General features: G+C 38.1%; 2 protein-coding genes across 2 annotated transcripts; one reads left to right on the top strand and one right to left on the bottom strand.

Moving 5' to 3' along the window:
* The first annotated feature begins 9,625 nt into the window (after nt 1-9,625).
* LOC112164896 lies at nt 9,626-12,731 on the top strand. Its single transcript, XM_024301249.2, has 3 exons — nt 9,626-9,758; nt 9,996-11,647; nt 11,986-12,731. The coding sequence occupies exons 2-3, from the start codon at nt 10,146-10,148 to the stop codon at nt 12,233-12,235; spliced, it is 1,752 nt and encodes a 583-aa protein (XP_024157017.1). The 5' UTR covers nt 9,626-9,758; nt 9,996-10,145; the 3' UTR covers nt 12,236-12,731.
* Nucleotides 12,732-19,495: 6,764 nt separating this feature from the next.
* Nucleotides 19,496-21,686, bottom strand: LOC112164054 (transcription factor MYB64). The gene is made up of 3 exons (XM_024300297.1): nt 21,223-21,686; nt 20,993-21,119; nt 19,496-20,452 (listed from the first exon to the last, which is right to left on the bottom strand). Exons 1-3 carry the CDS (start codon nt 21,684-21,686, stop codon nt 19,496-19,498), a joined length of 1,548 nt encoding a protein of 515 aa, XP_024156065.1.
* Nucleotides 21,687-23,549: the final 1,863 nt, after the last annotated feature.

Genomic DNA, 23,549 nt, shown 5'->3' with positions numbered 1-23,549 from the left:
AGAAGATAGTTGATTCACAAAGACTACATATGGTTTAGACAACCTATGGGTCGACACATTATTGGCTATAGGATATTTAACCTTAGCACTAAAACTCGGTTCATACTTCTTTGGGGGCTGACCACGGGTTGATCGATCTGGCAAGACTTTAATTTGAACCTGTGTAGTTCCATCTAAAGGAACAACACTACTAGACAAAGGAGGATTATTAGACAAACTAGTAGACAAAGGAAGATTATTAGACAAACTGCTAGACAAAGGAGGATTTTTGGATAAAGAAGAACCACTACATACCTCAGGCGAAGACTGTACAGGAGAGATCGCTGAAGGAGAAGGAGAGACTGGAGTAGCATGCACATTCTTCAAACTAATGTCTTTCGGTAGTGTATTATCGATGGGTCGATGCTCCCCCTTCGACGGATCGAAATCTTTTTTGACCCATCAAACAGACCCAGTCGATGGATCAAACAAAGCTTCTGAAGAAACTGGAGGTGTCAAACTCAAAGGGTCGACGAGCTGAGATAAATCTCTCAATGGGTCAAGAGCTGCATCAAGAGCTTCTGGAATTGGCTGCTGCAGTGATTCAAAGGAATGGCCCTTAGACGAATTTGTAATTTCAAGGCTTGTGTTGGTCACTTCCTTGTACTGCTCTTCAAAGAAAACACTCTTCTCCCCCTAACTAGGAGTCGTAGGAGGCGAGAACTCACTGAAAGTAATATCCACGGTGACATAAAACTGTTGGGTGGGAGGATGATAACACTTATACCATTTCTGATGAGACCTATACCCGATAAAGACACACTTAAGGGCCCGAGCATCTAACTTGGAACGTTGGTTCTTATAAAGATGGACATAAGCTACACAACCAAAGACACGGACAAGAAGGGTATTGAGAGATGGAATGGAGACATGACTAGACAAAACCTCAAATGGAATATGACCTTAAAGAGAGGAAGATGGGAGACGGTTAATGAGATGGGAAGCACATAGCACCGCCTCCCCCCCCCCCCTCCCCAGAGATATTTAGGCATACTGGCACTAAGAAAAAGGGCACGACCTATATCCAAAAGATGACGATTTTTCCGCTCAAAAACCCCATTTTGTTCTGGTATTTGAGGATAAGTGGTTTGATGAAAGATCCCATGAGATTGGAAATAATCATGAAACACATGGTTAACAAATTCCCCCCATTATCAGATCAATTTTTTTTAATGTTAGCATCATATTGGGTACGAACAAGATTATGGAATGCTGTGAAGGCGGAGAAAACCGCATCTTTTGACTTGAGCAAAACAACCCAAGTTAATCTTGTAAAATCATTAATAAACAAAACAAAGTAATGCATTCTTGAAAGGCTTGGATGTTTGGAAGGTCCCCACAAGTCTGAATGAATCAACTCAAAAGGCATAGTACTAGAATGAAAACTCAGAGAATAACTAGATCGATGACTCTAGCTAAGGTACAAGTCTCACAATGTAAGCTAGAATTACTTACTCCCAAAAACAAAGAGGGCATGGACTTTTTCATGATACCAAAAGACGGATGACCGAAACGCCGATGCCACAACCGTAACTCATCCAACCGATCAAAACTCAATGTCAGGGCAACTGGACCTTGCGGTGCTTGTGTCTGTCCTGTGTACATGCAATATAAGTGAAACAGTCTCCCCCTCAGGTCTCCCTTGCCAATTGTTGCCCGAGTGCACAGATCTTGAAAGACAACATACATTGGATAGAAGGTTATAGAACACATGTTTTATGAGTTTAACTCAGACACAGATAAGAGGTGATGAGATAGAGAGGGTACATAGAGGACATTATAGCGAATAATAGAAGGTGTAACTTGGACTGACCCAACACCTAAAACTGGAAAGGACTTACCATTTGCATTTGAGACATGTGTTATAGATGGGGAAGACAAAGTGGTAAACAAAGACTTATCATAGGTCATATGGTCAGACGCATCAGAATCAATTATCCATGTATCACTACCAGTAAAGTCAGAAATATTCAAAGCAGCACCAATTTTACCTCTATGTTCCTCAATTAGAGGAACATTACCCTAAGTATGGTCCTAGCCCTCCACACCATAAAAATCAGGCTCTTGCACCTACTGAATCGCCGCCTTGCTTCTTTGATTATTGTTGCCACCTTTTCCACCTAGAGTTGTTAGAGTTGATTCTCAGCAATTTGGGCCATTGACTCTTGTAATGGCCAATATTTTTGCAATAGTTGCAATTCACCTGGTTGTAAAATAGAGCGGGTCCCTTGTTTTAGTTCTGATTCGACTTATACCCCTGATTCATGGGCCGATATTGAGAGTTCCCATTCTGAGGAGACAAGGAGACTGGTGAAGAAGACTTGGCCTGAACTGTAAAACTAGATATTTCAGTGTGAAGGTTCTTCATGGCTGCCTTGTCGGTCAAATCTCCCATTCTTCTTCTTCAAACAGCAACCAAAGCTTCAAGAACAAACAGATTTCGATGTGTCGAAATAGGATGGCAGAGCTGCTACAGATGACAAAGACAAACTTTTTCAAAGAGTACAAACTTGACGGCAAGGTGTTGTAAACTTTAGGGTTTTAGGGCAAAAGGAACAGAGGATGAAGACAAAGGACAAACTCTTAAAGAGTACAAAGACAAATTTGCAGTGGAAACAAACGAATAGAGTCCGGACGTATCTCTGCTCTGTGCTATTGGTAATTATGCTACGTTGTAATTAGGTTATATATCGAGTTATCTTTCTGTTATGTCACCGCTATGTCAAAGCAAATAGAGTAGCCAGTAGAGTACTCTTTGCTAGTTAGTGCTTGTTAGAATACGTGTCTTATGTAGAGATTCCTGATATCATTTGGGGACATACTCCAGATGTTTATTGTATTCAGGGGTTTAGGATCAATGTCCTCCTTTATATTCAACAGTTTCATTAATCAAGGGTTGAGAACAGCCGCACCAGCCATTTCTTAGAAAAAAACATAACACAAAAGCTGCTAGAGAAAAAGTTGAAGCAAACGATGGTCCCAATAAAAAACTTCAACCAAGCTTTGTTAATCATGTTAGATTTTTTATTTTTTTAGTTAAAAAGATACTATCATTTTCCCTAAAAATGTATTACAAGCAAACAAAGACCTGATAAATATCGATCATTATGTCTACTGAGCTCGTTTAACAAAACAAGCCTACAAGTGAAAAAAACAACCTAATAAACTTCATTCCAAACTAGTATTCAACTTGACTACGTAGTTGAGATCAACGTATAGGCATCAGCAAATGCAAACTAACGAACTAAAACTTTTCTCACTAGACCAGAATCACCAGATAAGGCACACAAAGTGCTTAGACCGGGACAAAGCCCATCTATACGGCTATATCTACCGAGACTTGATCGATAGTGAATTATTAAAGGTTGGTGTTATGGACACACCCTTTTTTATATTCACACATCCATTATATTTTTCTATTATTTTAATTCAATTTTTTGTTATCATCCCAAATCCTAAACCCTATTTTCCTATAGACACGTAGTCAAAACTCTTTTTGATTCGCTCTTTTCTTTTCCATCAAAAACTTATCTAGCATAGTCATTCTATCTCTCTAATGTGATGCTTTGAAGTTCAATTTTGGCAGAACAAACAACTTTAGACCCATCTTTGGAGAAACTTTCACATCTAATTTGCAATGAAGACATGGAAGAAAAATATGAGTATAGTGATCATTTGAGCCCCTTTGAATCTATCATTCTAATTGAAATTATTTGGTGTATTTCTCACCAATTTGATAAACTCCCCTGAAATTGCTGAATGTTGCAGTTGAATTAGAGAAGCAGCTACACTCTTTAGGCTCCTTAAATCCTTGAAATGAACTATAGTCTTATTTGTCTGTAACTTTTTATATTTGCAAGATTACTACCATTTTGTAGTAAGCAATTATCTGTTTGATTTTCCTTGTTCATGTAGATAATCTCTTCATTTATAAGTAAAAATAAATTGATTTATTCTTCAATGATTCAATGAATTATTGATGTTTGATTCATAATTAAATTGTCAAATAGAAAAAAAAAAAAAAAAAACAGAATTACAAGGGATGGTAGTTAAGGTAATATGTAGAAAGAAAATTGAACTAAAGTAACAGAAAATTAAAGAGGGTATGAATAGAGAAAAATGGTGTGTGAATAACACCACCCTTATTAAAATAAAAAATAATCTAGTTTTAAAAAAATGCAAGCCCTTTAAAGAAAAAAAAAAAAACTTGCACCAGCCAAGCAACGACCCAAGACATGGCTCAAAACCATAACCCAACCTCGAAGGTAGACCGGTCCGTCCGACAAAGACAGTTCAAAGGTGTGTCGCCAGACGTCGCATAAGAAACTGGAGTATGTGTTCAACTCTCTCCAACTTAAAAGAAAGGGTTTTTGTCTATTTACCCCATTTTTAGGGATTTTTTTTTCCACTTACCCCATTAAGTTTTTTTTAATTCTCTCTTACCCAAAACACTCTAAGGAAGTCGTCCCTAATACCCCATTAAGTTTTTTTTTTTTTAATACCATTTTACCCTCATCTCTTTATTACTTAGAGAGAGAGGGAGAGGAAAAAAAAAATAGGAAACTTCGCCGGAGCTCGTCATCAGATTCCGCCCAAGTTTCGCCAGAATCCGATCGCCGGTCGTCAGAATCCAGTCACCAGTGACAGGATTCCAGTCACTAGCTGCCGCCTACCAGACTTTTCTAAAAACGTCTATTGCCCCCAATAGACGTCTATTGGTCCTCCATTGGGGGCTAATAGACATCTATTGCCTCCCAATAGACGTTTCAATTACCGAAATGGGAACTAATCTTTCTGAAATTACACAAATAAAACTTTGATTAAAGAAAAAAAAATGAGGAGATTACATCAATTCAAAACGTCTATTGCCCCCCAATACATATGTCTATTGGGAGACAATAAAACATTTTTTTTATTTTTTCTTTCCTTCTAGGCCTTCTATTTTACAACCGAAGTAAAACCATTTACCAAAAAAAAATAAAAATAAAAAAAATAAACAGAAGTAGCACCACTATTTTGATTTGCAACCAAGAAGCTCCATCCAAATAAAAATAAAATAAAAAAATAAAAAAAGCTTTTGAAAAAAGGAGACTGGCTCGGGACTTTGGGGAATATCAAGCCGGAAATGAACAGAATGGGCCGGAGCGGACCGAACCCGGATATCCCCACTACTTAGAACTCCAGAGACTATATTTCCATTGTCGTTTTTAACCCTTCATGATGTGAATATCAATCAAAAAGCAAGCGCATGCTACAACGGATGGCAGCTAGCTCCCATGGCAAGTCATAATCTCATTCACCAACAGAGAAGCGGTGGCAAATGAAATTACCAATTACTAATGAACTCTCAAGAATTCAACCAACTACCAATGAAAAAGTAGAAGCAGAAAGAGTTGAACCAAACCAAAGCAAGCAAGAACCAACACAGAAAGCAAACCCGTAAAAAAATAGTAATTTAACAGCCAAAATCTCAATTTCACGTCCACAACCAAATTTCAAATCACCATCCCCAAAAAATCCACACATGTGTATACCTTGTCCCCTTAAAAACCGTTAATAAGGAAGCAACTTACACCTTGTTCCTTAAAAACACGTAATCTCATGAGTTAGATATAACCTCGCACCGTTACCCCATGAATTACAGTGGCAGACAGACTAGAGCTCTAACTGAATTTGTAACCACTCGTCCTGCCAAAGATGTGATTACCTGATATTCTGCCCAAGGTCATAGACCTTCATTCCTTGAACTTTTCAGTCCATTGGAATAAAACATTAAAGAAGTCTCACAGGACCCAAAATGTTACACAAATCTCAATGCTTTTCAAAACAATTGAAATCAACATTTCCATAATCATTGTTTTCCGAAAAGCCATAACACAAAACAATAAAAAGCATCATTCATGCATATTATTTTCATAAATCCACAAAACCCACAAATACATATATACGTAGTCATCCGCTCAGGAATGCCTACTAATACCAACTATAGTTTGCAGTTAAATCAATAACTCTCAAAACGATAAAGGTAATTCCGTTCGTAAATGAACCTTGTGAGATTACTCACCTCGAAATTCCCGCTGCGTCTTCACACTACTAGACTACTTACAGAATGCACTCTGTCAAGCACCTAAGGAAAGTACAGTCTTGATTCAGTCAATGAAATACAAGGAATAACGTTCGAAACCCTAAATCGAACTAAAATTCCCAAAGTGACGCCAATTGAGGCGAAACCACATCCGAGACCACCCAATGTCTCCGGAATACTTCTATGACAGATATGTCAAAATCACAAGTCGATCGGACGCTCAAATCCTCACGGATCGAATCATCAAACGGTCCAAAACTGTAAAAATCACAATATATTCATACGATCTCCAAAAATTGCGTATTATATATCAAAACGCTTGTATTGACGAGTAGATGATATATAAAACCAGAAACTATCCATTACATGGCCGGAAAGCTGCCAAAACACTGCAACCACCTCAACCACCACTGGTCAAAACTCAAAACTAGATTAATCCAACCGTCCAAAATGTCAAGAACACCAAATAGATCAACTTTAATACTTAGGGTTCAAGCCAACTCGGCCTAGAACGCCGCCTAACCCCGCCACAAGCCACCGTGAACTGTTCACCTTAGGTTGATCCGATTCCGACGTGAATCGATCCAAACAAACACCATAGATCGATCAGGGAAGCTCCTACGAACTCAAAACAGGAAGCTTGAAGCCGTGCCGTCGCCAGAGCTACGTTTTCTGATCGGGTCCGAATACCTCAATCTGTGTCGCCTTGCAACGCCGCCGTGGAGGAGAATCTCCGTTAAAGGCCACCACAGGGAGGAGCGGAATAAGGGGAGGCGAACAAACTGGCCAAGTTTCACGGCCGGAGACTGCCGGAGCTCGCCTGAAAAGCCGGGTCGGATCGTCCGGATCCAGGTCTGGTCAGTCGAAAATCAAGAAAGAGAACGGAGAGTTTCTGAGTTTCCAGAAATGGAAACGTGAAAATGAAAATAGTAGTTTCCGAAAATGGAAACTCCTATATATAGAACTTTTCCAAAACTTCAAATACTCATAACTTTCACATACAAACTCTGATTTTCCCGTTCCACATGTCCACGAACTCGTATCGATGAGGTCTACAACTTTCGTGAAGGAAGTTTTCAGAGAAACCTAACGTATAAAAAGTCAACATTTGCAACCTCCCTAAAACCATATTCTCTGACTAATAATTTGTCCGAAACACTTCTACTCCGTCCACGAGCCACAAAATCATCCAATAACCAAAATTTTGATTCCGAAAAATCCTCAGAAAATAAATATGAATTTCTAGGGCATCACAGCTGATGTAAGGTTAAGGTTTCGAAGAAGAAGAGGCTCTAGTAAGGCTTTCATGGCTACTTTGTGACGGCGGACACGGGTAGTTGTCCCTCCGAGACTTCGGTCTCAGACATGTTGCGGCATCGTCGGAGCTTCAAGACTCTGAAAGACTCGCTCTAGCAAGGATGGGAATTCAAGGAACCAGACGTGGTGTTTGCAGAGAGAGAAGAGAGAGAGAGAGAGAGAGAGAGAGAGAGAGAGAGAGAGAGAGAGAGAGCACGATATGAAATCGAGGAGAGAGAAAGAGATACTTGAAATTGGAGAGAGATGAGAGAGAGAACGATCTGAAAGAGGAGAGAGATCGAGGGAATAAATAATTTGGTTAAGGGTAAAATTGTTATTTTGCTTGAAATTGGGTAAGTGAGAATAAAAATTTGTTAATGGGGTAAGTGAGACAATTTTAGTTGATTTTAGTGCTTTGGGTCAATAACCCTAAAAGAAAAGTTACTGTTTTCGTTCCTTAGATATCAATTTCTTGACTAATATTCTTTTTTGTTAATCATGTTATATGGAACGATCAAAACACATGTTACGATGGTTCTTATTTTTAGTTTACCTCAGCAAAATCATGTTATGGTTCAAACTTTATATCAACACATTGGCTTCTAAATTGATTTCCTTTTTTGTTAATCATGTTATATTACATTTTAACATTGCAAAGATATTCTTATTCTTACGGTCAAAACTATTAATCTCATGCAGTAAGACTCGGCTGGAATTTGCTGTTTAGTTGTTAACAGTGTTAATTTCCTTTTTATCTTACTATTTCTATTTTTCCAAGGATCATGTATATAGCCTACATGATGGTAAAAATACATGTCAGAATCGATACATGATTCTTTTTCGATATAAATAATTAAATAAACATATAATTTGAAGATTAGTAAAAATTAATGGGCCTAATTTTATTCCCAAAAATTTCAATATCGTATCAAAGTGTTTGATTATATCAAACTAGCATTTATCCAAGTTATTATTATTATTTTTTTCAGAAAATAAAAAAGAAAAGAGTTGGTTATTGCAGAGAAAAGAAAATTGGAGAGAAAAAAGTGGGTTGTAGGTATTTTATTAATTTTTTTAATAAAAATACATTTTGTAAATGTCTCAATTATCCTTATGATCTAATTTATTCTCAAAGTTTATTAATCTTCTAGAGTTAATTCAGTCAAAATTTTAGATTTTGACTAACAAAACATTTTCTCTTAATAATAGTATAGATAACATGTTTTACTACATAACTTTTTTCTTAAATTGAGGTATTAAGAGCCAATTATCCCTTTTACATTAAAACCCTTTACTGTTTTAGTCATTATTATAACTAGAGAGAATATCACAAATGGTCACCCAACTATTACATATTCTACAATTTGGTCACTCACATTTTAAATATATCACTTTGGTCACTCAACTTTAACTCTGTTATTCACTTTAGTCATTTTGTTAATTTTTTTCATTAAAAAATTTATTTGTCACAATATTAATGATATTTTTGTCAAACCAATTATGAAAAATTGAGAAATCTGTACTAGAATGATTGAGAGAAGTGATTAAAGTGAGATAAAATGCTTATTGGGTGACTAAAGTGATTCATTACTCTTGAATAACCAAAAAATTGAGTGACTAAAGCATCGAATGAGTCATAATTTAAATAACCATTTATGAAATTCTCACTTATAACAAATCTTCCGTCGAACTCAAATCTCTCACTTAAAAAGTTACAATAATAAGATTTATGTTGCTTGGCCGGGTGTCACGGGACTTTAACTTTTCATTCAGTAATAAATTCCAATAGTGAAATAAAATTGGCTAAAAACACACGTGTCACTGAAGGAACATGAGAAGGCGGTAGAGTCACGGTTCCCCAGAAGCAAAGCCGGTGGTCGGTTTAACACGTGGCACGTTGGGACCAACCAGATCGGATCAACTGGTCCGCGTAACTCGCCGCGCGTGGTTTCCCGGTAAATTCCCTTTGGCAACAAATTGCCAGTTTTACTCGGGACCCACCCCCGATTTTATACCACTATCCCATGTCCTTATTGGTAACTTTACAAAATATCTTAGTAACTAAACCGGTCCTTCCGGTTCCCTTCCGTACCTATACGAGTACACGACCCCTAAACCAAATTCACATTTTTACCCTCAAGAGATTTTTTTTTTTTTTTTTTTTTTATGTGAACCGTTTCAAACAGAGCTCGTGCCCTTTTGTATTGTATATATAAGAACTCCAAAGACTAGAGACTCTCTCTAAAGTTCACGGTTTGTACTTCACACTCTGAGGTCCTCGCCGGAAATCTTCAGAGCTTGATCGGAAAACTCATCGGAGTTCGTGGATCAATAAAAAGTGAGTCGATTGTGTTATTTAAATGCTTAGGGATCTAAAATTTCCATGGTTTTCGTGTAGAGCTGTTGAGTGGCTTCGGGATTTGGTTTTTCCGATCCGATTTTTCTGCAAAAAATGAAATGAGTAGCCATGATACTCAAGTGTGCTTCAAATTTTTGAGGCTTTCCGGGAAAATTGGGGATTTGTTCACGTGCTTTACTCATCGAAATTGTTTTTGTTTTTTTGTTTCTTTTTCAGGTGAGAGTGAATCTGAAGCGAGAAAGGCAGCGACTTTTGGCAGATCCGATTGTGTGTTATATAAAAGGGAAGAGAAGATTCATCTTTTCCTTTTTCATCAATTTGGGGATTTCTGAAGCTTTTTTTTTTCGATCTGAAAGGCGGAGAGAAATGGTGGTGAAAGTAGCTTCGACCTGTTTGCACTGGTCGCAGCCAATTGTTCCTCACTCTACGCCTTCCTCTCAGACCCTAGCCTCCGCAATTTCGTCTCCGTCGTCAAATAGGCGGAGCCGCCGCGGCGACGGCGGAGCTCTGTTGTGTCTCTACGTTCAGAAGTTGAACCGGTCGGCTCTGTTCGGCACCCCGTCGACTAGGCTACGCCGGTCGCAGTCTTGCGAGTCTCAGAAGGCGCCGAGAAATCGAGCCATCAGACGCGGTTGCAGTGCGAGCCTGGACGCCTTCTCCGACGAAGAGTTCTCGAAGAAGATTCAGGAATTGGCGCTCAGATTCCAGCTCTCCGACGACGGTACCGCCGCCGTTAGTTCAGAACCAGAAACCGCGTCTTCTGATCTAACAGAGACTCACGGCTTCAGCGGCGCAGACGGAGACGATTTCGACGTTTTGAGCGACGATGCATCGAGGATGAGGTTTCTACAGAGCAACAGTCCGTTCCCGTACGATTTGGAGCCTCCGTGGCCGTCGGATTGGCAACGGAGGGACGAGATTGTCCCGGAGGCCAGCATCGAACGGAAGGCGAACAGCGTCGACCTCCCTCTTTCGCTCCGAATCATAAAGAGGAAGCTGCAATGGCAGCAGGATGGCTACTTCAGAGACGTCGGCGAATCGGCCTATTGCTCGATGAAGAAGGCCTTTTCTTGCATGGTGTTCATAATCCGAGAGCTTCATAGCTCTTGTCTACAGATGCGAGAGGCTCTGTTCTACGAAGATTTACAGGGGATTCTAGGCCGAGTGCAGAAAGAGATGCACGATTCGTTTGTGTGGCTGTTTCAGCAAGTTTTTTCTCAAACACCGACTCTAATGGTGTACGTCATGATTCTATTAGCCAACTTCACCGTCCACTCCTTAGGCCACAACGCCGCCATTGCAGCTCCTCCACCGGCTTATGCAGCCACAGCAGAAACAGTTTCAATCGTGGACGTTCAAGATGACCAGAAATCTCCCCAATTCGATTCCTCAACAAGTAAATCGTTCTCTGTTTCGTCATCCTCCAGTGGGAACACGACTGCCATTGGAGGAAACAACGGCGGAGGCGGGAATGTCCGCCCCGTCGGGAGCGGCACAGATGGTGATGGTGGGTTTGACGGTTCCGACCAGTACAGGACAGTCGTCCCCGACGGTGCTTCCCAGTTGTCTATGGGGACAACCAGAGAAGCAGAGTCGGTTTCGGAGCAAGAGAGCAGAGAAGAGATGGCTCTGTGGAATTCAGTAGTGGAAGAAGCAAATCAAATGCAAGGCAGAGACGAATCTCTAGACCAAGAAACCATCCAGAGATTCGTCTCGCCGGTCACCGTAGATATGGAGAGTGATGATTACGCAGAGTACTTCAGAACTGAGATGCTCTACCAATCGGAGTTATCCAAGGAACCCAGCAATTCTCTCCTTCTCTCCAATTACGCTCAGTTCCTCTACCAAGTCGCTCATGACTATGATAGGTATACTTCTACTTCATTTCACACACTTTTAGCATCAAATTATCAAATTTTTAGTTTCCAAATTTAAAGAAATTATTAGATTGGTTAGTACTTAGTACTTACTTAGTACTACGAATCTGTAATCATAGTAGTCCTTGGTTTAGTCGAGAGAGAGAAAAAAAAATCTTTAGTGTTTGTCATGTAGCTTAAATTTGGGTTATTTGGTGATAGATTGATAGGTGCATGTGTGGAGGTTTACTGGAAAAAGCTGACGCGCTTCAAAGACTACTTGTTTGACTTTAATATGTTAATTAAGTAAGATTATGGTTTACTAATTGTGTATTTGTTTAATGTTACAGAGCTGAGGAGTACTTCAAGAGGGCAGTGGGGGTTGAGCCGGCGGACGCGGAGGCCTACAATAAGTACGCCACCTTCCTTTGGAGGGCGAGAAACGACTTGTGGGCAGCAGAGGAGACCTACTTGGAAGCCATTAACGCTGATCCGAGCAACTCCTACTATGCCGCTAATTACGCTCATTTTCTCTGGAACACCGGCGCCGAGGACACGTGTTTCCCTCTAGACTCGCCGGACACCGCCCAAGACGCTTAGGAAAAAAGAAAAAAGAAGTGTCCACTCGGAAAATGAAAGAGATAAACCTAAAAGACCAGGGAACAAGCCACCACCTTCCCTTTGCTTTCCCACTTTCCCTGGGAATTGGGTTTTTAATTTCAGCCAAAAAAAAAAAGGAGAGAAGGGTCTTTTTCTTATGTTTTGTCCTGAAATTTTGGGTGGGGGTGGAGGAATATTTGGGGCGCGGGGGAAGATGTGGTGGCGCTTGCAGCTTGGGGAGGGGGATGCACGTGGGGGTCACGTGACTGAGAATGGGACGTATGCATGGCGGCAATTGCTTGGTTTGGAGATGGTTTTGCCTTTGCAAAGAGATGATCATGTTTTTAATTTTCTTTTTGTTTACAGAAAAACACATGGCGAAGTGTAATTAGCTTCTGTAATTATGTGCCATCTTTGAATTAGTACAAAAACATTGGAAAGATTTAATATAAACTTTTCTCATAAAGCACGTGTTTCTCGTGCATTTTGCTTTCTAGCACTGTGGGTCATTTTCCCTTATAATGTTTGGCTATAGATTTGTTCTGGAAATTTCTGGTGTTCATTTGAGTTCTCCTTAGGGTTTTTGGTGGGCACAGTATGAACTTGCTTATGGCTTAAGGAGAAAAAATATGAATTCTTTTGTGACTTTGTCTAAAGGAACAATGATTGCCCTAATTAGATGATCGGTGATGATTGTTCGTGGGTGGCTGAAGAAGCGAAGATAGGAAGATTTTCAGGCCCAAGTGGAGCACATTTTGCCTTTTGGTTTCTCATTGGGGGTTTCAGGTTCCTTTTTGGTGTAGTTCAATCAAGGGGTCCATGCTTTCATTATTTAAATCATTTAACAATGAACTTAACTTATATTATTATTAAGAGAACATAGTTACTTAAACATAATTGATTTTTTTTTTACCGTTATAACTCTCACATATACAATTCGATCTGAGAGCTAAAACATATTGGCTAATGAAACCCTCTAAAATGAATCCCATAACACATAACTCTTTTGCACATATAAATTTATGTGAATAATTTCTCAGGTCTATTTTAGGCGTACAACTCTTTTTCATTTTTCTAGTTAAATAGAAAGGAATTTGTTACAAACAATAACTGAACTTATGCTCAATATTGTGGATAGTATTTGAACTTCTACTTAATTTGCTTGCAGTTGGTACCCAGATTTATCGATGTTATCTCAAACAATACGGGTGCCAAGCTCCTATATATCGTGAATAATTGCATACTTGCGTGTTGCACATGACCTATTTTCAATGTTGTCAGATGTTTGTGAGGTAGGAAGCACTAGAGGCGGAGCTAAGAAAAACTTTAGTTGAGCTAAATTTTACTAGTGATTGAGCTAGCTATGAGGAGTTTGTTTGTCCTTTAGTACATCAGATGTGTTGTTAGTGTAATGGTTTGCCAACATAAGGTTGTGTTTGAGCCCAAAAGTATTTTTGACAAGATCTCCTAGGGGATTTAGCACAGCGGGCCGATACCTGCGGCCCAAAAATAAGCCTACTTGGGTTTGGGTTACAACTTCACCCATTCCGTGATCCATAAGGAAAACGAGTCCTTATTGGAGTCAAGTAGCGGTGATCGAGTAGGAAACTTCAATCAATAATCCTTCTATGGCAAGGAACAGTGGAAACCCTAGTTATAAATCAAGGACGAATTAAGGAGAACTCTTCAATCAATTAATCTCAGCGATTATTAAAGTCTCTTCAGAGCAACCTACCTGCAACCCAGCGAAGCAAGGGTAACGCCCTCGCAACCCAGCGAAGTTAAAGATACGCTTTAGTAAACCCGTGCTTTCTCCAAACTTCTCAGTGATTGCTCTGCTCAACCTACAATGTTGAGTATCGATTTGGTGACGTGAAGAGATCACAACCAAAACCCTTACCCGTAAGGCAAGAAGTCCTTTTTCGGAAGGCATAGAAAAGAACCTTGTGACTAGGTTGGTGCTCTCCTCGTCCACATTGTTTGATCAAGAAGTCAGGTCAATAGATTCTCCAACGACTGCACCCCATGGTGCTGGCACGCCTGCGCACACGCTCAAAAGAGACAGTTTGCACCCATACTGGGTTTGGAGCCAAACAGGTTGCATCAGTTCGAGACTCGATCAATGCAAGAAAAGATATATGATTTTTCAATTTGGTGAAAATAAACTACAAGGAAATAAGGAACAATAATTATAGTTCTGACTTCAATGTATTGAAATTTGTTTGATTGGTCGTAAACTCAATATTTACGGTTCAGCAGAGGACTTTTAGTGAAAAGGAAAATACTTTACAATTATTAATTATAGGTGCTAATTTTTCATGAAGCCAATCTTGATTCAATCAGCAAATTGCTGTGGCTTTCTCTTACGTGTGACTTGTTCAAGTCCTTGTTCCCCCATTTGTTACAATATATTCTAAGGTGTCTATATTCATACCTCTAAAATTGGCATTTAGACATCCTTACTTATCAAGCTTCCAATTTTCTTTTTTAAATATACAATATGCTAACTACACATCCCATAATTTTCTCAAAAAACTCTTAGGCTTAATATCTAACCAAACGAATGAAAACCCTAAAAGGTTTATTAACAACCTCGAGATATTTGGAATTGGACGAAGGATTACGCATCGGGTAATGAGCCTAAGTGTGGACAAGCACTCCATTTTTAGGCAGGGTGAGCTGTCCCTGTTGTTAGTGGTTTCATGTGTGTGTATATGCTTCTATATTATTATCCTGCCTGTAAATGTACACTTGTGGATGCCATGGTGATGCCTCGATATTTTATATGCATAAATTGTTGATATCGAAATTGAATGAAAACCGAGGCTTGAAATTGTGTGTTATGATGAGAAATGTTTGTTTAGTGACATGAGAGTGATAGGAGCGGGATGCTTCCTAGGGTGTTGAAACCGTGAACCTCTGGGAGGGTGATATGACCATATGTCGTGTTGAGCCCATGTCACCTTTTTAGTGTACGTAGTTGGCCTAGTTTCGATCATAAGAATGATTGGAAATTCAGTAAGCTAGTATCCCTGAGCTCAAACTTGTTGTTAGCATACCACGTTTGAATTTTTTTGTTATTTTTTAAATAAATGATTTTAATGCCTCTTTTTAAAATATATTTGAAAAACGTGCACAATATTATGCAGTAAATATTTTCAATTATATTATTTTCAAACTTAGCATAATAAGGTTGGTCCTTATTGGAAAAGTGAAGATGAGAGTTCACCCCTACAATAGTGTGCATGTATCGAGAATGTGGTTGAGGAGCAGACATTGAAGGCACATGGTTGGCTTGACACATTTTCCTTAACTTTACCAAATCAAAGTATTTATATTTTCGGTTGAACTTTGAAGTTGGTAGAATTTCTTGTTGGTTCATTTATCTAATTTATTGTAGTCTTTATCACTATTGACTTAGGCATCAGAGGGTTTGAGATCGGCACCCCCCGGTCTCCCTTCTGACCTACTTTCTCTCTCTATATACAGGTTGACAGAGTGAGGTACGTACCGGTGAATTATTCATTCCCTGTACCGCTGGAACCATACTAAAACAGATGTCCTATGTGATATGTTGGTTTCTCGTTGGCTCAGGGTCGCGGTGTTATGAAACCCCCTTTTCGGGATCCCACAATTGACAACAAACATAAAAAATTCTTACAAGCAAGCTTAGATTAGCCCACTCCGAATTTACTTCTCGGATATGCCACTACCTCTAAACTTGAGTTCTAAATGCAAACTTAATTAATAAGTTTAAAAACTGTTGACACACGCATTGATTATTGCTGGCTATAACTGAGGAGACGAGGAGTTACTGGATTGGACTCGCCTCTTCATTTCTTTTCTTATTGGGGCATTCCCTTGAGCACTAAGGTTCGCGTTTTCTCAATCCAGGGCGTGATTCCTACATATAGGCTTTACCCGCTAGCTTCTCAGATTTCTATTAGTTCGGGCTCGACTTAATATTCGGCTGGTTGGGTTTTATGCCTAATTTCTCGTCTTTTTGAGTTTTGCCAAATTTAAGTTCACACTCATTTTTAGGTGATATATATATATATATAGAGAGAGAGAGAGAGAGAGATTTGAATGATAATTAATGCTTCACTTTCTAACCCACCCCATTTCAAAATCCTTTCCATGCCCTATTAATTGCATCATGACCAAACTCAAATTAGCATCGATTATTAATTTATCTTTCTACTTTAGTATAAAAACTACCTTAGATGTGATCCATTTTAATGTCAAGGACCCTTTAAATAATGTGAACATAAGAATCCATGTATATATACATGCTATAAATGCATGTGTTCTCCCAATTATTGGAGATTGATCTGGATTCTGGAGGCAATATTCTTCTTCGTCCTTCCCTAGCATTCAGTAAAGTTTGTCCCTGTAAACTTCGCAGTTTGGGTAAGGCAGAACCTGAGCGCCTAGTGGGAATTTACAACTGTACGTAATTACTTGCTTTAAAAACCAAATGACTAGACATGGCATGTTGATCTATCTTAAACAATAGTGGGTATATAGTCAAATGGAAGCATCTACTAAAATGGGATTCTCAGGATTAGGTTAGGCCAAGCAGAAAATGACGGTTTCTTGACTTTCTTCACGTGAAAATGGAAGGTGGTTGTGATTAGTTAAGAGACCTGAATTGCTCTTTCTACTAGTCCTTATGTCTACGTTCATCTTCCCCATTCCATGCCTCCCATACCATCTTCACATTGTTTTCATGAATTCTTCTCCAATCTCCATACCTGCTATCTCCTACTCTTATTCATCGAACACCGTTCCAAATTAAAGTTAGACATATATAGGGTTATATCGATGTGCATGGACAACGCACAAATGGGGATTGGTGAGTTACTACTCCCTTTGTGTAAAAGTAAATAAATAAATTACTTGTTACTTTAACTAACGCCTAGTGACAAACGATGAGTCACGATATAAACCATGACATGCATGAAATGCATAGGAATCAACCGTTAGGAGCAGTTAATGGCGTGCTGCATGGGACAATTGACAACTAAAGTTTCTAATTTGTGAGGATGTAGTTTTTTGCATGGTTCAATTTTAATCAATTTTCATTGTTGTCTTTCCTTAAAAAATAATTTTGACTACCATATATATATATATATATATATATATATATATATATATTTTTTTTTTTTTCCTTCAAAATTTGCAATACAACTGGTGTAACCTTTGTGTTTAGTATGTACTTTGTAACCTAGCCTCTAGATGCTTGTAATTAATTCAGTAACCTATGAACTATAAATGCTTTCCAACAACTGCGAGACTACAAACACGAGGATTTACCAATATGAAAAATATAAGTGGAGAAATTCTCGTGTTTCTACTTATCTTCTCTGTTTTTTTTTTTTTTTTGAATAAACTTATCTTCTCTGTTTTGTAACAAGAATTACGTTATTTTTACATGAAACATATTTTTAACGGTTAACAACTGTCATTAATTTTTCACCTACAATTCTCTCCTTATTCAAATGTCGTCACAAGTTCTCCCCGTTATTGGATTATAATAAGAATAAAAAAAAAAAACTCCCCATTGCTATCTCTCACAATATTTTATTTTATTTTCTTTTTATTAGTTTTTTTAGAGACAATGACAAATTTAGGTTACAAACTAAATAGGGTTCAGACCAAAAAAAAAAAAAAAACTAAATAGGGCCGGGGTTGTTAGGCCTAGCTTGCTCTCTTATAAGATCAATACAGGCCCAAAGTCCAATTTACAATGTTCAAAACAAGTATGTGATCTATTAATGCTAATGCCACATTACCATGGCAATCTATTCATTTGCTCCACTTTTAACCAAATTTCTAATGCATATTTGAGTAGTCATGCATGGCAAAACACAGAAACAAGAAGAAATTTAAAAGTAAGAGAGATGGAGATGAAATGGTGTAGAAAACAAGAACCAAAATTAAATTCATTTCTCTGAAAGTTATCGTGTTTCGTGTGGTGGGTTTCGAGACCACATGCATCACTATAGAGAGCACGGCATTGTTGCATGTAGGTTTCGAAAGTTCCATAATCTCTAATTTTTGGATGATTTTGACTCATTTGTACGTGTTATTGTGTATGAGCCTAGAATTTATGGACTATAAGTTTAGTTTATACTTAAATGGGAATGCATGCAAGAGAATTGTATAAACCATCTGCATAACCCTAAGGGTACGAGTTTGTACAAGAACACACTTATATGTTACATAGTTTGAAGTAAAATCGTCTCTTTAACTGTGTAACCTATAGCAACTCTGAAGATGAAGGCAAATTACGAATCTTGTAAACAAATTGCCTTTATCAATTAATGCCATCTACAATTTTGCCCTTGTTAGAAAGATCAAAAGGCCTCAGTTCTTGACGATCCACTTTCTCCCATTTGCTCGTAGAAGACTAAAGATGAAATCAATAAGTTCATGCCAACTTTGAACTTTTGTTTTAAAACCATAAAACATAATTTGGTTCACGAAATGAAATATTGAATCCTCCAGGAACGGAGGGGGCCAAAGGTTTTTAACAATTTCCTTCATTGACGTCAATGCATGCAAGAGATTTCTTTAATTTTCCTAATTTTGTAGTTGGTTACTTACTAACAAACAATTATAAGGAATTTATTTTCTTACTTTCAAGTTTCAACCTCCAATCCGTCAAGGAAAGAAACCCGTTAACTATCCGGCCTCTAATGACGTGGGACTCATATAAGGGCAGATGGAAGTGAGAGAGATCGCGCTAGTTTGCTCAAAAGGATTCAGTTGGTATGTGTAATTGTGTAGTGTAGTTACTCCTCTGTTTCTACAAAATGCAATGAATGGAGTGTTCAGGTCGGGACAAAGATTCCCCAACCTCTTAATTTATCATGTCCACCAAAAACCATCGTCAACAAACTGTAATGGATCAGAGGCCGTTGGGAAAAGTAAGAAAAAGACACTAACAGAACTGAGAAAAGTAACACCCAGAAAATAATAATGATTGCAACAGAAGTTCAGCTACGAAACGAAAACCACACACCATTTGTTCACCGTCACAACTGACTCAGGAGAAAACAAGAAAAACTAAAAACGCATATCACCACGGTACCATTTGACCAACAAGCTAAAACTTAACCATATTGGTAATTTCCTGCATGCCCAAACAGAACGAAAAGCTCCAGCCTTCACATTTCCAAGGTGACCCATTAAAAATGTTGGTTTCCTAGCTGGCTAGGTACTGGCCAATTGAGAACTTTGGATCGTTCTTGGAGATCAATAGAAGCTAGTAGTGTTGGTACCTTGAGCAAACTGAGAAGAAGACGAAGAAGAAACCATCTCAATCAGATCCATCTCTCTCCTTTCAGTTGCAGAAGCTGCTTGATGTTGATGAATCACCAAATCAATGTTCATGTTATAGTAATTACCCATATGATGATCATGATTCGCGGAAGATGATGATGAACTGGCTCCTCCATTTAAGAGGTAAGAGAGGTAGAGATCAGAACTGGGATGGGTAGTAGGGGGATTAATGGATCGCGGGTCTTCTGTAGAATTCCCTATGTGAGATTCTACATTGTGAACAGCTGCTTGGAAGTTTCTGTTGGTGTACATGTTTGGTTTTGGAGTTGAAGTGACAAACCAATCAGTAGAATCCATTGGATTTGCAGTAAGGCCATTATTGTAATTGTCGATGGGTAATGGCTGCTGCTGCTGATTATGATTGTGAACATTATTGTTGTTGTTGAAGAAGTTCTGCATGAAGAGAAGTTCCTCATCACTGTAGGAATCAGCTGTAATGTTCAATGGAGAGTGTTCACAACTAGATAAGTCCGATGGGTCCGAGAGAAAAATGTTGAAGGGGATTTTTGAAGGTTCGTCCTGGGTGAGAGTGGAGGAGCTGGTAGGGGTAGTGGTGCTGATATTGCTTGGGGTAGGGGTAACATTGGAAGAAGAGTTGTTGTTGGCTTTGTTATTGAAATTCTTGCTTCTTATGTAGTTTTGAAGTATGGAAGGTTGAGGAGGCTTATTTGATGATGATGATCCATTTTTGGCATCTGTCTGTTTGTTCTTTCTCCTTGAATTCTGCCTCCTTTTTGTAGCATTCCAATGATTCTTTATGGCATTTTCGGTTCTTCCCGGAATGCGTTTGGCAATCTCTGCCCAACGGTTCCCAACCTCAGCATGAGCTTCTACTAATATCTTCTCTTCCTCTTCAGTCCAGCTATCTTTCTGAGGCCACAAAAAAAAAACAACAACAACCAAGAAGAAATTGGCATATATTTAATTGATCTCACTCTACAGTTAAGCTAAGGGAAACCCAAATTATGCAATCAATTTCTATAATTTTGTACTGTTCAAATTAATAAAAAAACCCTAGGAAAATTTGTAAAAGAACCCTAGGAAAGTTGAGTTACAAAAAACATTATTTAATTACAAATTGTATGAAACTTTGAAGATATAAGAGGGAATGAACAATATAAACCCTAGTTTTACATTATGAAATTTGACTTACCCAAATGGAAAGAGAGAAAAATCTCTTTAGATATAACCATAGATCCTTATAATGTTCACAATCTATATTTGCCCAGTTGACTTCGCGGACTTAGAGCATAGATTTATCCTAATAGACTACGAACTAGCTAGTAACCAATTAATTATACCAAAAAAATCTAAGAACTAATCCCAAAGGTTTTAATTAGTTCATAGATTTTAGAAAAACAATTGTGAGAATGAAATTTATAACAACATCATAAAAGATTAAGAACAAACCTTGATATCAGGGCGCAAATGATTATGCCACCTTTCTCTACATTGCTTCCCAGCTCTACCCACAAGCTTCTCAGCTATCTGTGCCCATTTCCTCACTCCATATTGCTTCACCAATCTCATCAGTTTTCTGTAATATTTGAAACAAAAACAGACAAGACTCATTCTACATCAACATTTACAGATAAACAAAAAACGGCATGGGTTAAAACATTGTGTAAATGCAATTTTACCTGTCTTCTTCATCTGTCCACTGTCCTTTGATTAAAGGCACAGATGAACCCTTTTTAGCTTTCTTTCCCACCCCTTTAGAACCCACCTTCACTTGATCTTCTTTGAACCCCATGTTAGGGTTTTGAATTTTCTCTGGAGGCCAAGTCATGGCCTCACCATGATCAAGAAAAAGCAGTTCATCCAAGCTAGCCTCTCTGAGACTACTCGGCGGCCAATTCGAACAAGCCTGCAGATCACCCATTGCACCACCAAATGAGGAAAACCCATTTGAGGAGACGAGTCTCTCTTTGTTCTTTGCATTGTTTTGAGACCACAGGAACCTGTCTATGGCTTTCAACGGAGGACCAGGCCTGAAGAGTTGGTTGTGATGCTGATGAGGAGTTTGTATGTGATTGTTTTGAAACCCATAAACACCATGATGATGGTGAAGATGATCAGAAGCAGCACCATCTTCTCCTTCCATGTTTGGACTGGAAGGTTCAAGGAAATTGATTAGAGGAAAAAGGAAAAAATTCAGGCTTGAATTACTCCAGGGGAGGTTTTTGTGGGTTTGTTTGGTTGTTTCTCTGAGAGAGAGAGAGAGAGAGAGAGACATACACCATACCAGAGCTGGGGACATAAGTTTGAACTAAGCCTTGTAATGAGCCACACGGATTAATAGCCGTTGATCTGGAGGTTGATCCAGCGGTTGAGAATTGGTTGAGGCTGTAACTCCTGAGCTTCCTCTATTGTACAAAAGTAGTAAGAATTGGGGGGAGAGATTAGTGGGTTTGTTATTAAACGTAAATCAATTCTATTACCAAAAATTATTTGAAAGTTGGATAAAATTAAGAATAGAAATTTGGGCAGCCCTGAAAATGTTGTTCCTTTTTGGCGGTATTGTGCTGGAAAGACAGATCCATCCCTTACCACTTTTATATCTGGTTCATTTATTAGGAATTTTTCATTGCTCTGAAAACACAAAATATAGAAGAGAAAATCATGAATAAATGGCACTTAAAAAAAAAAAAAAAAAAAAAAAAACCCCACCCCAGTCCCACCCTTGATGAATAAATGGCACTTAAACATTCTTATGATCGATGAAATATGTATTTTAGTAAAAAATGATGTAAACGACACTTTCGTAACAAAAAGGGTTATGTAAGCGTACAATGTGAGTAAAGAAGTGTCATTTGTGTTTTTGTGAGAAATTTACTTCAATTCACAAATGATTTTTGTATCAATATATGAAATATAAAGTCCGATATGTGTATATGAAATTATGAACTCCTTTGGTTTTTACCTTCCAAGAAAGAAAAAAAAAATCTTGAACATAATTGGAAATGCTGGATAGGCAATACAAAATTTGTTGTTATTGAGTCTTTTATGAGATTAAATATAATTAATTAGGAAGATGAATTCAATACAAAATTTGTTGTTATTGTGTCTTTTATGAGATTACATATAATTAATTAGGAAGATGAATTTTGGCAGAATAATTTGCCTTTTATTGTCTGTGTATGGCTACTAAATGCTATAGCAATTGTTGAGGTAATATGCTTGTGAACCCATTCCAATTTCTGTCATTTTAAGCTCCCTCTTTGTGGTTTCGTTTTTCCATTGACTTTAGTCTTTTGGGTTCTATTTGAGCTTTTCTCTTAATTTCAAAAAGAAATATTTGGCTTGCATACTGCCTCCAAATAATCACATTGACACTGTAGGTTAACTTGTGAGAATTCAAAAATTCGATTCACGATTTAATCTTTTTAGGACATTATCAAGTCAGAGACTACAGTAAATATTAATTACTTGGACGTTATTGGAGTAGATGAAGAGATTTTAATTTAGAAATGAATACCATAATAGTGGTTGATATCCAGCTGAATGATTACTCAGAAAATTAAAAGGTAACTTAGAGTAGTTAAGTCTAAAGTTATATTTGTTGTCCCTAATAGGTCTGGTTTGGGTTGGGGATTGAAATTCATGGGAAAGCTATTACTTTGTTGGGATTCCCACAACACTGATAGGTAGCAACGGAAAAGTAATAAGAAAGAAATAGTTGAGACTGCTCAAGTAAATCTCTATTTGTGTGTCTGGCTCAAACTCTAGGTTACTTGATCTAGTAGTAATAGGATTTAATTAGAAGAATCTAGATATTCCTATTCAATGTATGATTACCTTTTCTTGTATGATTCGGATTCTATGCATTGTAATCCTCTATATAAACAGACCCCCATTATCAATGAGAATATACAACGTTTTTCTCTCAATTCCCGTTTCTCTAAAACAAGTTATCAGCACGAGCCCTAACCCTAAAAGCCAAAAAATACTTCACCAGATTAGCCTT

This window comes from Rosa chinensis, chromosome 5 (genome assembly GCF_002994745.2).
Source record: "Rosa chinensis cultivar Old Blush chromosome 5, RchiOBHm-V2, whole genome shotgun sequence".
NCBI lineage: Eukaryota > Viridiplantae > Streptophyta > Magnoliopsida > Rosales > Rosaceae > Rosa > Rosa chinensis.
This window is presented reverse-complemented; position numbering and strand designations above follow the sequence as displayed.